The 15,541-nt window shown below is 42.2% G+C and overlaps 1 protein-coding gene across 2 annotated transcripts in view; it reads left to right on the top strand.

The window, feature by feature from the left end:
* The window catches only part of epb41l5 (erythrocyte membrane protein band 4.1 like 5), a 293,764-nt gene that overhangs the window by 165,478 nt on the left and 112,745 nt on the right, over positions 1–15,541 (top strand). For both annotated transcript variants that reach the window (XM_084313933.1, XM_084313934.1), the window contains exons 9-11: positions 959–1,046; positions 1,359–1,447; positions 1,837–1,906. In XM_084313933.1, the coding sequence (XP_084170059.1) occupies positions 959–1,046; positions 1,359–1,447; positions 1,837–1,906 (247 nt within the window). The remainder of the gene's footprint in view (positions 1–958; positions 1,047–1,358; positions 1,448–1,836; positions 1,907–15,541) is intronic.

Raw genomic sequence — 15,541 nt, 5'->3', positions numbered from 1 at the left:
GATTCCTTACCTGACATCAGATGTTATCCAACTGGTATATTCCAATTCCTGATCACCATTAGAAAAAATCGATAAGTGTATGGATCCAACGTGATACAGTAGTACACATGATTCCGCGGGGCTGAGAGGCTCCAGAATGAACTGTGGTAACCCCGGCTGGATCAGTGGACTGGAAAATGTGGAGTACCGGATTTTTTCCCCCATCCATTTTCATTGAGTCCATTCCAAAATCCCTTATGTCATCTGGGAGACGATAGGGGGCGCTTTTTTCCACATATGATCGCCGGCGCCGCTCGGGTATACTCGGGTAGGCTCGCGTGATGCAATATGATTTCAGATCGCTAAAAAATAAAAATAAAAAGATTCCGAGAAATCTCGTGAGTGGCTTTTAACATAACTATCGGAAACCCGAGATATCTCATGTGTGGCAGTGAAAGTGTTAATATAATTGGTCAAAACCAATTTTTTTTTATCTCCCTGTCTCACTCATGTTCCTTCACTCTCCTCCTTCCCTTCGCTTTCCTTTCTTCATCTCTCTCTCCTTCCCCTTTATCTCTCCTTCCTCTCTCCCCATCTCTCTCTCTCTCCTTCTCCTCTCTCTCCTTCCTCTATCTGTCTCTCTTGTGTTTCTCTCTCTGTCTCTCTCTCTTTGTGTTTCTCTATCTCTCCTTCCTCTCTCACTGTCTCTGTCTCTCTCTTTGTGTTTCTCTCTCCTCTCACTCTCTTTCTCTCTCTCCTTGTGTTTCTTTCTCTCCTTTCTCTGTCTCTCTCTCTCTCTCTTTGTGTTTCTCTCTCTCCTTCCTCTCTCTCTGTCTCTCTCTCTTTGTGTTTCTCTATCTCTCCTTCCTCTCTCACTGTCTCTGTCACTCTCTTTGTGTTTCTCTCTCCTCACTCTCTTTCTCTCTCTCTCTTTGTGTTTCTCTCTCTCTCATTTCTCTGTCTCTCTTTCTCTCTCTAGAGGTCAAATGCCAGCTCAGGCAGAGATTAACTACCTGAACAAAGCAAAATGGTTGGAGATGTATGGGGTGGACATGCACATGGTCAAGGTAACGCACGCACGCACGAACACACACACACACACACACACACACACACTCAGTCAGTCAGTCATTATCTCATTTGACTCATCACCTTCTGAGAAATAAAGTCAAGTAGCTGGTATGAGTACATTTACAAATGTTTTAGCCTACACGTCTCTTCTCTCTCTCTCTCTCTCTCTCTCTCTCTCTCTCTCTCTCTCTCTCTCTCTCTCTCTCTCTCTCTCTCTCTCTCTCTCTCTCTCTCTCTCTCTCTCCCTCTCTCCCTCTCTCTCTCTCTTCCCCCCCCTCCCTCTCTCTCTCTCTCTCTCCCCCCTCCAGGCCAGAGATGGCAATGAATACAGTCTGGGGTTGACCCCCACTGGAGTGCTTGTGTTTGAGGGAGAGACCAAGATAGGACTCTTCTTCTGGTGAGTTACTTCACTCTATTTAATTCATTTACTCCTCCATTCATTCATTCAATCATGCTCATTTAGAATAATCCTTCTTTGTGTGGAACTCCTAAAATGTTTATAAAGCACTTCATAAAAAGAGCACTTAATCCCAGGCATACATTTTCATTAAGAAGAATATGTTAAAATGGAAAGAAATTAAATTGTGGATTCAAGAATGACGTGTAAAACAAGTAAATATTAATATTAATATATATATACAATAACAAATAAAATAAAGATTGTTTAGTGTGCATATCACATCAGCTGATCTCTCCATCTGATCTCTGTCTCTGAACACTGGGACTGGAAAAACACAGTGTGTGTGTGTGTGTGTGTGCGTGTGCGTGCGTGTGTTGTCCACCCAGGCCTAAGATCACACGTCTCGATTTCAAGAAGAGCAAACTGACTCTGGTGGTGGTAGAAGATGATGAACAGGTAACACACACACACACACAGACAGACAGACAGACAGACAGACAGACAGACAGACAGACAGACAGACAGACAGACAGACAGACAGACACACACACACACACACTATGTCTGTCACACACACACAAATTATGTCTCTCTCACACACACACACACACACACACACACACACACACACACACACACACACACACACAACACACTAAAAACAGATTGGTCAAATTTGACCCAATTTGGGTTATTTTTTACCCAATTCACTGGTCAAAAAGGGCCCGACCAGTGTGTGGGTTAATTTGACCCAATATTATTGGTTATTTCATTTGACCCATAACTTGGGTCAAATAAACGAATACTAACAACCCAACCTCCAAGTTGATTTGACCCCATATTGGGTTATACCAACGACCCATTTTAAGGGTCAAAATAACCCAACTTCCAAGTTGATTTGACCCCATATTGGGTTATACCAACGACCCATTTTAAGGGTCAAAATAACCCAACTTCCAAGTTGCTTTGACCCCATATTGGGTTATACCAACGACCCATTTTAAGGGTCAAAATAACCCAACTTCCAAGTTGATTTGACCCCATATTGGGTTATACCAACGACCCATTTTAAGGGTCAAAATAACCCAACTTCTAAGTTGATTTGACCCCATATTGGGTTATACAAACGACCCATTTTAAGGGTCAAAATAACCCAACCTCCTAGTTGATTTGACCCCGTATTGGGTTATACAAATGACCCATTTTAAGGGTCAAAATAGTTGCTTTGATTGAATCTTGGGTTACATCAAAAGGGTCAAATAGACCCTATTCACAGCAGCCATCTTGTGAGCCAGATTGACAACGATTGACCAACAGATGGACACAGCAACATGATTAGTTACACATGTGTCAGTCTGGTTCACAGGATGTAGGTTTACCCTGCTGTGTCAAGATGGCTGCTGTGAAAAGGGCCTATTAACACAACTGCTATAGTTAGTACACTACATTAGGTTGGCACAGATGCTTGATTGAAAGGTATAACAGTCTAAATGTGCTGAAATCAATGAAAAGAACAGACCAAGACGTAGAATACATTTAACTTCAACATTTATTACACTTGTTGCATATACATGTCACGGCGTGTGGACATCAAAAAGTGCTTTCATGTCAAACTGATTAAAATATTTAACACGATTAATCGCATGATTGTCCATAGTTAACTCGCGATTAATCACAAATTAATAAAATAAATTCTACCTTAAACGGATCTTTTTCAAGTTCCAAGTTTTAATACTCTCTTATCAACATGCGAGTCAACAAATGCTTTCGTTATGCAGTCATTTAACACAAAAGGATGACCCTCATGCATTGCAAATTTGCATCAAATTCAAAACAGAGTGATGCACAAAATAACTTAAAAGAAAGAAAATTCATTAAAACAATGAATAAAGTGTACATGAAATAATAGGGGAAAGAAAACGTTAGGAACTTGTTACATTCACCCACACAAGGGCTGAGTAACACATGTGTTGTGCTCAGGCATTCGTGATCTATGCAGGTCAGGCACACCCTGAAAGCACAATGCTCGGGGCAGTTGATACGTGTTTTAAAGCATTTTATGTATTTGACATAAAGTACCCCAGGCAGTGTGTTCATGCATGGGAGTTTCTCCAGCACGTTATATATAATATTGAGGGACCAGAGTCCAAGCATGTAGCATTCTTAAGGATAGCCGTACGTAACGCAAAACGTACAAATGAGGAGGAGGTGGAATAGGTGAAGTAGCAGGAGGGAAGGTGGGGGAAGAGATGGAGGAGGAGGGAGATGGGTAGACGCTAAGTCCCGTATTTCTATATGTATATATTAGTGCTGTCAATCGATTAAAATATTTAACACGATTAATCGCATGATTGTCCATAGTTAACTCGCGATTAATCACAAATTAATCAAATGTTTTCTACCTTAAACGGATCTTTTTCAAGTTCCAAGTTTTAATACTCTCTTATCAACATGCGAGTCAACAAATGCTTTCGTTATGCAGTCATTTAACACAAAAGGATGACCCTCATGCATTGCAAATTTGCATCAAATTCAAAACAGAGTGATGCACAAAATAACTTAAAAGAAAGAAAATTCATTAAACCAATGAATAAAGTGTACATGAAATAATAGGGGAAAGAAAATGACATAATTATTTTAATTAACCCCCAAAAAGCAGATACTGCACTCTGCTGCACAGTTCCCTTAAATAATTATACAGGTAATGTACAGGCAAAGTGCAGTAACTTCAAATACAATGTTGTTTTCCCTCCAGCTTTCATAACTTAACCTAGCCATTTTATTTGGATCATCATCATTCCAATATATTCAGGTGTTAAATTTCATTTTCAAAATGGCTAGGTTAAGTTATGAAAGCTGGAGGGAAAACAACATTGTATTTGAAGTTACTGCACTTTGCCTGTACATTACCTGTATAATTATTTAAGGGAACTGTGCAGCAGAGTGCAGTATCTGCTTTTTGGGGGTTAATTAAAATAATTATGTCATATTTTTGTATGCCTAAAGATTACTTCATTAATACATGTTAAATCTGGGTACTATCATCTATCTACCTATAACACATTTTGGATGTCAAGTCAAAACACTTTAAAGCCATTTTTCACTGTTTGGAAGTTACTGCGGTCTGCCTGGTTTTTGAGTGTGATTTTGTAGTTACTGCAGTTTTTAAAACCCCATATCTCCAAAACTGAGCGACATTAACATCTGAAACTTGGTCACAAGATAAAACATTTATTGACAAGTTCAATTTCACTCATAACTCAATTCTGACTTTTTTTGAGTTACTGCGGTCTGCCTTGACAGGGCAGTATAGTCTAGTAAAAAAAAATCTTAAAAGTTAATCGTGAGTTAAAAAAAATAGTGGCGTTAATAGAATCAGGCGATAACGTGTTAATACCGCGTTAACTTTGACAGCCTTAGTATATATGTGTTTTGATCTATCAATATCTGGGGGAGTGTTCCAACAGGGCAGTAAAGCAGTACAAAACCTTGTAGATGCAATATGTTACAGTAGATCCATACCATGCCTGGGCTGGTGAGGCGAGGGTACTCCGTAATGACCTCTTCTATGTCCTTGGAGTGATTTCCCCGAATCCACTTGGCTCTGTAGAGAACGGTGTCCTTCATGTACTCCTGAACTTGAGTGAAGGGCTCCAGGTTATGTTTCAGCCACTCCGTTTGCTGCTGGGCCCTTTCTTCTGGCAGGGTCGATTCTATAGAAACATATATACAACACATTGTAAATTAACTATCTAAAAATTATCTCCAATTTCGTAACCCATTTTCACCAGTAGGACTTAGCACATTATTACAATCAGATCCTTTCCCTCCAGTCAGGCGCCCCGGCTGACCAGAGGGAGGTGCTATTGCCCAGCATTGTTGCATGTTTTGGTGAGGGGTTCAACAAGGTATATTAAACGAGGTAAAGTCAGGAATCAGCCATTTTTGCTCCATGGAGCCCCCCTTGAGGATTCATGTGCAGTAAGCTCCCCCTGGTGAAGAATATAGTTACCCCCTGGGGACACAGGAAAACATGGCCCTTTTTGCCGACCCCAGGTATTACCTGGTATATGCCCTGGGTGGCTTGTTGGCTTCAGGCATTCGCTGTCTGGACCCAGAACCCCGCCTCTTTCGGACATTCCGAAGCCTTTCTTCAATGAATCCAGTAGCTGGATAGTAGAAAGGTTTGCCATTCTTCATTCCCTTCCGGCCTTTGAGGCACCATATGTCCTGGAAACGATAAGACAAGATATAACTCTGTCACCCTTTGCAATGTTATGCTTAAATTATGGAAAAAGTCCTGTACCTGAAACAAAGAGCAGGGAGGGGGGGGGGGATAAAATGCATCAACCCTGTACCTGGAGTACAATCAAATTGGATCTGATTGATTTTCGTGCAGGAATGGAAAGTGTTGTATTGTAAAATGCCATAAATTTTTTTTAAACAGCTATTTACAAACAACACAAAATACTATACTTTATACTTATAGCACATGCATGATCCTGGTCTCTTTTGAAAGATTACATTCTGAAGTTTCTGATACAATAAAGAAAACTCACTTTTAGTGCTACTGAAATAGAGCAACATAGGTCTGAACTTGAGTTGTAGAAAAACTTGTTACTCAACGGGTTAACATTGGGTGTCCTGTATGTGATGCGAGAGAAAAATGACTCCTTATTTTCTACTAATATTACTACTCATCAAATGTTCCATTTCTCTATGAACTCGGCTGGAGGAAGAAAACTTACATAGCCACGGTCTAAATACTGACAAGAGTATAGATGAGTTAGTTTAAGTATTGAAGTTCTGAGATATGTACTGGCTCCAAGTGCTTCCAGATCCATCCATGCTTCTTGAACAACTTACAAATAGTGGAACCGGTCGTAGAATCACAATCTGGTCTGCTGCCCTCGATTCCTCTACGGTGGAGACCTCCTGGCTTGATCCAGAAGCTGCAGATTCCTCCATGGGGGATATGGTAGCAACAAGGCTTGTTGCAGGTGGCTCAGCATTCAAAGCCTTTTGCAGCAAAGAAAGGTTATCAGCTTAGAGGCATTTTATGTTAAAGTGAGTTGTTGTGTACAGATACAAAATATATTTGCAGTCAGCAGTGTCGTTTTCCATTTAACCGATTGACACCCAAGATGGCCAATAGCCTACACACATGGAAAAATTTAAATACTGGTGAAGATTTATTTTGTCATAGGGTTTAAAGTGGTTAGTGTTTAGTTGTAGAACTATTTTAATTAAACACATTCTTACTTACAACAATTAATGTCATCTCAGTAGTCCAAGGAGTTTCCCCATCCCAGCAGTCCAACAATGTATCTCAGTCATCGAAGAGTTGTAGCAGAGTAAGGCAGTCCACAGCATGAAACTAAAGACTAACTATTCAAAATATGTTCGGAATATATACTGTAGGCTATCACTGTGTTTCTAGTAAATCAAGGCAGTGTTTCTTTCCTGATTTTTTTCCTCACTATTTACAAGTGGCAGTGGCCATTCAGATGGCCATTCACAGTCTAAAAATGTCTATAGCGCAGAGAGATGAATAAAGTGTCAACATCTCTGTATGACTGGACTGCATGTAGTGGGTGATGATCAAGCAGCTCTTTCACATCGATAGCCAACAAATCTTTGGTTTGGATCACACTGTAAGCAAAGAAATGCTTCTCAAACCCCATTGTCTCCCACCTCTGAACAACTAGCTTTACAGATGGCTCTAAAACCAAAATGGCTTTAATAAGCCCAAACTGAGGCTCTCCATCTTGGTCATAGGACATAAACACTGTCATGCCTGGTCTGTATGTTGTACCCTTAACAGTGACCCTGGCCGGTACATACAATTCAGCGAAAAAGGGGATTCCTGTGAGACCACTTTGAATTTCATTATAGCCTTCAAAATGAGCCAGAAAGGTAGCATACCCTGGACCAATTTCTGTGTTGTGGCTTAACACAGACCCACACATGAAACTGTAGCATTGCATTATCTGATGTCGATAAGCCATGGAGGAAGATGAAGATAATGATGATGAATGGGACGAACTAGAGCAAGAGGGAATCACAGAGAGAGTAGCCCATTTTATAGCTCATCTTAGATCAAAATCTTCCCAGACCTTTACAAATATAAATGTTGTGGTTCAGCAAACCTCAAGTTTAATTGGAGATTTAGTGAGCAGACTACAAACAAAGACCATGTCGCTTTTCAGTCAGTTTGGGCATGATCAAAACCCACAGGTAGAGGAGCTCAGGCAGGACTTTTTAGATGCAGCTAACCCTTTCGAGGGTCTGGAGACAGACTATAAACAGATTAGGTATTTTACTAACTCTGGGAACTTCATCCAGCCAATTGAGGAGTGTTTCTCCGATAACCAAACCTTTGTACAGCGGAGAGACTCTGCCACTGGCACCGTTCGACAAGTTGCTCTGACTGATACCTTTCAGCGTATTCCACTAAAGCGTCTTCTGGTCAAGATACTGGAGCTTCCTGGTGTTTTACAGGCCATGATGGAATGGCAACAGAGAGAGAGTGATGCTCTTCAGGATATATTTGATGGAGATTTCTGTAAAAATCCTCCACTCTTTTTGAAAGAGGTGTCAATCCCATTGCTGTTATACAATGATGATTGTGAAACTGTGAACCCCCTCGGGTCAAAGACTGGGGTTCACAAGTTAGGATTTATATATTTTATCTTGAAGAGTTTGCCACCAGACATCCTATCCAATTTGCAGTCACACTTCTTGTTGGCAGTCTATAAATCAGATGATGCAAAAACCTATGGCATTGATGCAGTGTTGCGCCCTATTGTGGAAGAACTAAAGTGTCTTGAGAGGGATGGCATAACTGTTAACACGCCTAGCTTCCAAGGCGTTGTCAAATTCGCCGTTGTTCAGGTAGTGGGAGACAATTTAGGATTGAACGCAATACTTGGTTACATAGAGAGTTTTTCGGGGAACCATGTGTGCCGTTTATGCAAAATACACAGAGATGTCTTGAAAGTACAGACACAGGTAGACGATACGCTGTCCCGAGATGTGAATACTCACGCAGAGGATTTACGGACAGACAACCCCTCTCAGACAGGCCTTAAAAGAGACAGTGTCCTCAACAGTCTGTCTTTTTATCATGTTACGGACAATATGGCACTAGACATAATGCATGACATCCTCAAAGGGGTAGGGCCATACGAATTTAAACTTGTGTTAAATGCACTCATAGAACAAAAGCTTATCTCACTAGATAAGCTAAACTATCGTATCACCAGCTTTGATTATGGCTTTTGTGATGTGGGAAACAAGCCCTCTGTAATAAGTAAGAATGATTTAAAGAACCTTGGAAGCCCTCTGCATCAGTCTTGTATTATATTGTGTGCTAATCGTAAATGTGAAAAGAGAGACTTGGCATCACCAGGAATTAGCCTTTTGCATTTAAAGCATGTATACGCCATCTGCCTTGATGTTAGAACACTTAGTGATCACTTACAAATTCTCTGTAAAGTTTTGAAAACTTGAGCCTGGGGCCTATTTTGGGGATGAGGTTCCGGATTGTTTCGCCATCTAAAAGGTGAAACGCCTCCTCATCGATATCTTGATCTGAAAGACAAAGACAGAAAACAAAAATACTTTTACAGTAATTTCAGTGCCATCCAGTGGCAGCTAACTCCAACACAGGACCAGGCTGGCAGGACCAGAGAACCAAGATGAAGAACAGAATAATGTGTGTGTGCCTGCATGTGTGTTGAAACCCTATACAATACTGCTTTGTCATGGAAACATTTTCATGGTCAAGAAAGTAAAAATTCTCACCTTTAAAACTGTCTGTGAGCTCTGGCAATTGCCACTCAATAAGCTTTTCTGCGACAAAGCTGTCCATCAAGACTGGCCTGAAACAAAAGAGAAAGCAATGTGTAAATGAACACATCTGCAATTAATTAATGCCTCATGCGTGCCCAAGTACTCAGCCACGTGTGAACGATAGGCCTAGTATACTTGCTGACATAGCAGCCTAGAATATTTAGCACTGATTTCAGGTGTAAAAAGCCTCACCACATGTCTGGCTTCCGCAGTCTACTGCTTAATTTAGTATAGGATGTTGTAAATTGATGCCCGAATCGTGGGACATTAGAGAGATGATGGAAATGTAGACCTCAAAATGGCGCAAAATGGCGCTAAATCTCAGTATGTAGCTAGCTAGCGAACCAGCTATGTCACCGCATTGAGAGGACAACAGCTTTATTACACACATATGGTTAATAAAGATATCAATCATATAACGTTACACAGCTATAGATAGTCTCCAGTTAATCTGGTATCATTACAACCCAAAACACGGTAAAATTAGCAATAACAGTAACGTTACTAGTACTGGTTAACTAGGCCTAGCTACTAGCCAGAACCTTTGTAATACTCATAGACTTGGTCACTTTCGGTAGCATGCTTGAACGGTAATGATTTATGTGTTGTGTCGTGTGGCTTATTTATTAATAGAGGTTACCACATATTTTTACAAGGTTAGAGATGAACCGATTATAGAAATGAGTAGCTAAGTTGCAACTTGCGGTGGATAGCTAGCTAGCTAGCTAGCTAGCTGATGACGCGACAGATAGCTGTGAAGAGCTAGCTAATTTAGTTCCACAACATTCACAGTGCATGGTTAACACGACGCAATATGTACAATGGATGGGTTGAGATATAAATACTGTGCTAACGAAACGAGATCTTACCTTGAGTCAGTGAAGTCTTTTCCGTGATCGTGAAGAGGGTTTGTTGGATCGTGTTGACTGTGAACGTGGGACCGTGTTGACTGTGAACATGACCGTCTGACTGACTGGAACATATAGTTCCCAGTGGGGGAGGGGTGTAGCTTTGCAGATCCCGGCGGAAACACCCAGCTCTCTGACCCAACACATGGGTTATGTCTCAGAAAATTGACCCATAATTATTATAACTCACAAATTGGGTCAACATTGGGTCAAAATTAAATCTCAATAACCCAAATAATGGTTATGCTCAGAGAATTAACCCATAATTTTTTTTTCTTTTTTTTGGTCTTTTTTCCCCCTCCATTTTCCGCCGATTTTTCTCCCATCCCAATGTTAGTCGTATGCCAATTCCCAGTCCCTTCCTGGTCGCTGCGCACTTACCCCCCACAGTCAGATCATCTGGGAGAGTGGAGGCTACCACGTGCTTCCTCCGACACACGTCCAGCCAATCACCGCTTCTTTTCACCTGGCAGCGCGGATTCTCATTGAGAGGGCGTAGCGTGTGGGAGGACCACACTATCCCCCTCACGTCCAATCTGCGCTTAGCAGGCGCCCCGACCGAACTGTAGGAGTCGCTGTTTACAACGACCCGGACCCACCCCGCCAGCTTCTCCCACCCTCTGATACAGCCAATTGTATCAGTGCAGACGGCCAGCCAAGCTGGTGATAACCCCGGAGCTGTGAGCTGGATTCGAACAGGCAAATCCAGCTCAGCTCCGGGGCTGGTGACGAACGCAATCTCCGCTCGGCCACCTAACCGCCCTATTAACCCATAATTTTAACCCAACACGATTAACCAAGAAATTGGGTTATAGAATTGACCCATCTGTTTTTAGTGTGTAATTATGTCTCACTTACACATATACACACACACACACACACTTTGTTTTATATTGTATCATGTATTATCAAGTGTTTTTTGTGTAAAATCTGTATATTGTGATATGAATTGTACATATGATCTATCGGTCTGTTTTGTTACATAATTTCACATATCATACATGGAGTACCGAGTGATAAGAAGTGACCAGTCTGTATGTGTGTTTGTGGACAGATCAGTTGTAATGTGTGTTTGTGGACAGATCAGTTGTAATGTGTGTTTCTCTTCATGTCAGCTTGTAATGTGTGTTTCTGTTCATGTCAGCTTGTAATGTGTGTTTCTGTTCATGTCAGCTTGTAATGTGTGTTTCTGTTCATGTCAGCTTGTAATGTGTGTTTCTCTTCATGTCAGCTTGTAATGTGTGTTTCTGTTCATGTCAGCTTGTAATGTGTGTTTCTCTTCATGTCAGCTTGTAATGTGTGTTTCTCTTCATGTCAGCTTGTAATGTGTGTTTCTGTTCATGTCAGCTTGTAATGTGTGTTTCTGTTCATGTCAGCTTGTAATGTGTGTTTCTGTTCATGTCAGCTTGTAATGTGTGTTTCTGTTCATGTCAGCTTGTAATGTGTGTTTCTCTTCATGTCAGCTTGTAATGTGTGTTTCTGGACAGATCAGCTTGTAATGTGTGTTTCTGGACAGATCAGCTTGTAATGTGTGTTTCTGGACAGATACTTGTATCAGATTGTATCAGTGATCTTGTGGTTTCTGTTCACATACTTTCATACTTTCATAGTTTCCTGTGGCTCCAGTCAGTCCTAATAATAATGGGGCTTTGTGTCCAAATGAAAACCAAGCAGGCCTTAAAAAAATATTATACCCAGAGGCTAGCTGTGTGTGTGTGTGTGGTATGTGTGCGTGTGTGTGGTATGTGTGTGTAAGGTTAAGGTCCTGCAGGAGGGAGGCTGGTTTCTCCTGAACCAGAGTTAATAAACGAACCTGCTGCCTCTGGCATGTACCTCTCTCGCTCTCTCTCAGACGCACGCACGCACGCACACACACACACACACACACACACACACACACACACACACACAAGGGCTTGTCCTGGTGGTCTGACAGTATTTTCTGAACTCTCAGGTCCACATGATAAATCCCTTCACTGACCCGGTACTTCAAACTGCAACAATACACGCGCCAGATGGTGTAAAGATTACAGTAATATGAACTTAAAAAAAGAATAAAAAATCAGATATGCGCAGATATGTGGAGGAATCCCTTTTGATTGTCCCAACTCTCAAGACAATAGCTTCAGGTGAATTGATCAATTCGGTTCCAACACACTACCTTGCCATGACAGATCCAAAGTTAGCCATGCGTGATGGATTTTTTTTCCCTCACTGGAAAAACACATGTCATTGAGAAAGCAATAGAAGAAAAGTGTAGTGAAGTTGTTTTTCTATTGATGGTTTTGAGATAGATTCACTCATATTCACTCGTCAAGCATGCATGGCATTCAGAATGTATTTATCCAGGGTGTGGCCGTCAGTGGTTGGGTCATCACCCGGGATAGTGCATGTTCAGAGTACGTAAACAGACACGATAGTCTTTGAGTTGCTGGTATCTGCAGCAAGATTGAAATAAGGAGGAACACAGCATAGGCGCAGACTCAGTGTAGCTCCGTACAGATTCTATAATCAAACGGACCGTTCACTGTCTGAAATGTTGTGATTAACCCTCAGTCTAAAGCCTTCATAGACAAAGGTTCGTCTGGACATAGTGATATGTTTTTGCCAATTCTGAGCTTATTCTTTGAGTCAGTATCAGGTGTTATACCTTTTATGATTCAGTGGAACCTACACATTATTCCTGGTGCAGTGTAAAGTCACCATCATACATTACCTTTGTGTGAGCATACAATATTTTACATAAAAAAAATAGACTGAGATGCGCTTTCAATTTTGACGGAGAGAAGAGAATCTCCAGATTCAGCGAGTCTTCGTCATAAACGGTTCCAAAGATATTTCATGTTTTGAAAAACATGTCTTGTGTCGCATGGGCTTTAGAGGGTTAAAGAATTACAATTACAGTACATAATACAAAAACAATATAGAAACAGACAAGTAAATCAATTAAACGATTTAATTCATTAAAGGTCCCCTGTTTTGGGGGGGGCAGGTGGCGCACGGAGATTACGTTCGTCACCAACACCGGGAGACACTAGGATTCGCCTGTTCGAATCCAGCTCCCGGCGTTGCTATCAGCTTGGCTGGCCTCTCACACTGATACAATTGGCTGTATCAGGGGGTGGGAAAGCTGAAGGGTGGGTCCTGGGCGTTGTGGACAGCGACCCCTACAGTTCGGTCGGGGCGCCTGCTCAGCGAGGGTTGGAACTAAGGAGAGATATTGTGGCCTCCCACACGCTACACTCTCCCCGGTGAGAACCTGCGCGGCCAGGTTGGCCTGCCCCAGGCTGCACATGCGTCGGAGGAAAGCATGTGACAGTCTCCGGTCTCCCGGACCAACAGTAGGGGAAAGTATGCAACAACCAGGAAGGGTGGGATGGGAGAAAAATCGGGAAAAAGGAGGGAAAGAAAGATAAAAAAAAAAAAAAAAAAATCCCCTGTCCCCATTTTTCCACTTCAAAATTTCAAGCTGTTTTGGGCTGGGCTCCGCCCATACTCGCAAAGTGCTTTGAGTGACAGTCACCCACACAGCGTGATACATACGAGAGAGAGCGAGAGAGAGGAGAGATCGCTCCGCGTGTGAGCGGCTCGACTCGCGATTGTGTGTAAAATGCAGGTGGAGAGATAGAGACGGATAGAGAGAGGGAGAGATCGCTCTGTGAGCGCGCGTGTGCGCTGTGTGAGCGGCTCGACTCGCGATTGTGTGTAAAATGCAGGTGGAGAGAGAGACAGAGGGAGAGTCAGGGACAGGGAAACCGCTTCCACATTATTCCCACTGCTCCGTTGTTGAGCGAATTGTTGATTGTGGGCGGTGACTACAACCAGGGACTGAGATATGCAGATCAGTGCCTTATTCACGTCAGCAAAACAGTCAAATCAGAATGGCTTAGTTCAGTCGGGGAGGATCTCGTGACATCTGAACTGGAGCAATCTGCCAAAATGAGAATCCGAGACACAGACATTGTTGATACAACCCCACATTGCTAGAAAACAATGCTAAACACTGGAAAAGGCAATTTATAAGACGGGGGACCTTTAAATGAATCAAATTAATTAAAACAACTACAGACTGAGGTGAAATGGTTGGCTATTATAGATTTATACTAACCAATGGATACTAAAGTATTGAGTTTTAAGGTGCTTTGCAAAACATTTCACGTGTCTGGGGCACAGAAGCTAAAAGCAGATTTTCCTAATTCAGTGCAAACTCTGGGGACCTTAACACATTCAGTGCCACGCCCCTTTGACCATATTAGGGCTACCGTGCCAATAAGGAAGTCAATGGGAGGTCGGGGAAATTTGCGAAGGCTGAAAAATCGATTATCCATGCCGTGCTTAGCGCTAACGTTACGCACACACACACACACACACACACACGTTGTGATCGCTGTGAAAAAAACATCTGATTAACCCAAAACTGGTAACATAGAGTCCTTACCTCACATCAGATGTTCTGCAAAAAGATTAATCCAATTCCTAGTCGCCATTCCAAATATTGATCGCGTTTATTGATCCAACGTTATAGTCCAAAACACATAATCGAAAGCTGCTCCGAGCCTCCCCAGTGAATGTGGTAACAGATACTGCTTGCCAGAGAAGGGAAAACCCCGGACCGGACTTTTTTTCTGATGCACAGCCCCACCCAATCCAATCCAATGATGTGCAATACCATCCGGGAGACGATAGGTGGCGGTATTTGCCCTTTTCGAGCTCAGACCCATTCCCAATGATAACGTCAGGCTGGATGGATGAAAAATGAATGGATATTGCTAATAAAAGAAATAACGATTAAAACCAGAGTTTTCTCGGGCCTTGGCACTCAACGCATGGCGAGTTAACCCGACTAATCTCATGGTCGGCACTCAATGTGTTAAGCATAAGCCAATCACCAGCGCGAGTATGATAGCATGATACTACGTATTGCTCCTTATTTGGATAGTGACTGTTTCAAGTACTCAGCCTAGATTGTTCCTGACTAGCAAAGAGTTGCTTTACAAACAGTCTAATGGTGTCCTGCTCACAAATGGCCATGGCCAGTCAGGGTGCTTCTGAGTGCCTCCCCAGAGGAAGCACTAGCCAATCCTGTGACTGGCAAGGTTTTAAACCGATTAATTAAGTAAAAGTGAAAGTGATCCCTGGTTAGTGACACGCTGGCTACAGTAATGTCTGGACTCCAGTGAAAGTGATCCCTGGTTAGTGACACGCTGGCTACAGTAATGTCTGGACTCCAGTGAAAGTGATCCCTGGTTAGTGACACGCTGGCTACAGTAATGTCTGGACTCCAGTGAAAGTGATCCCTGGTTAGTGACACGCTGGCTACAGTAATGTC

The sequence above is a fragment of the Notolepis coatsorum genome (assembly GCF_963971535.1).
Source record: "Notolepis coatsorum genome assembly, chromosome: 5".
Lineage (NCBI taxonomy): Eukaryota > Metazoa > Chordata > Actinopteri > Aulopiformes > Paralepididae > Notolepis > Notolepis coatsorum.
Note: the sequence above shows the minus strand (reverse complement) of the source record. Positions and strands in the feature narration are given on the sequence as shown.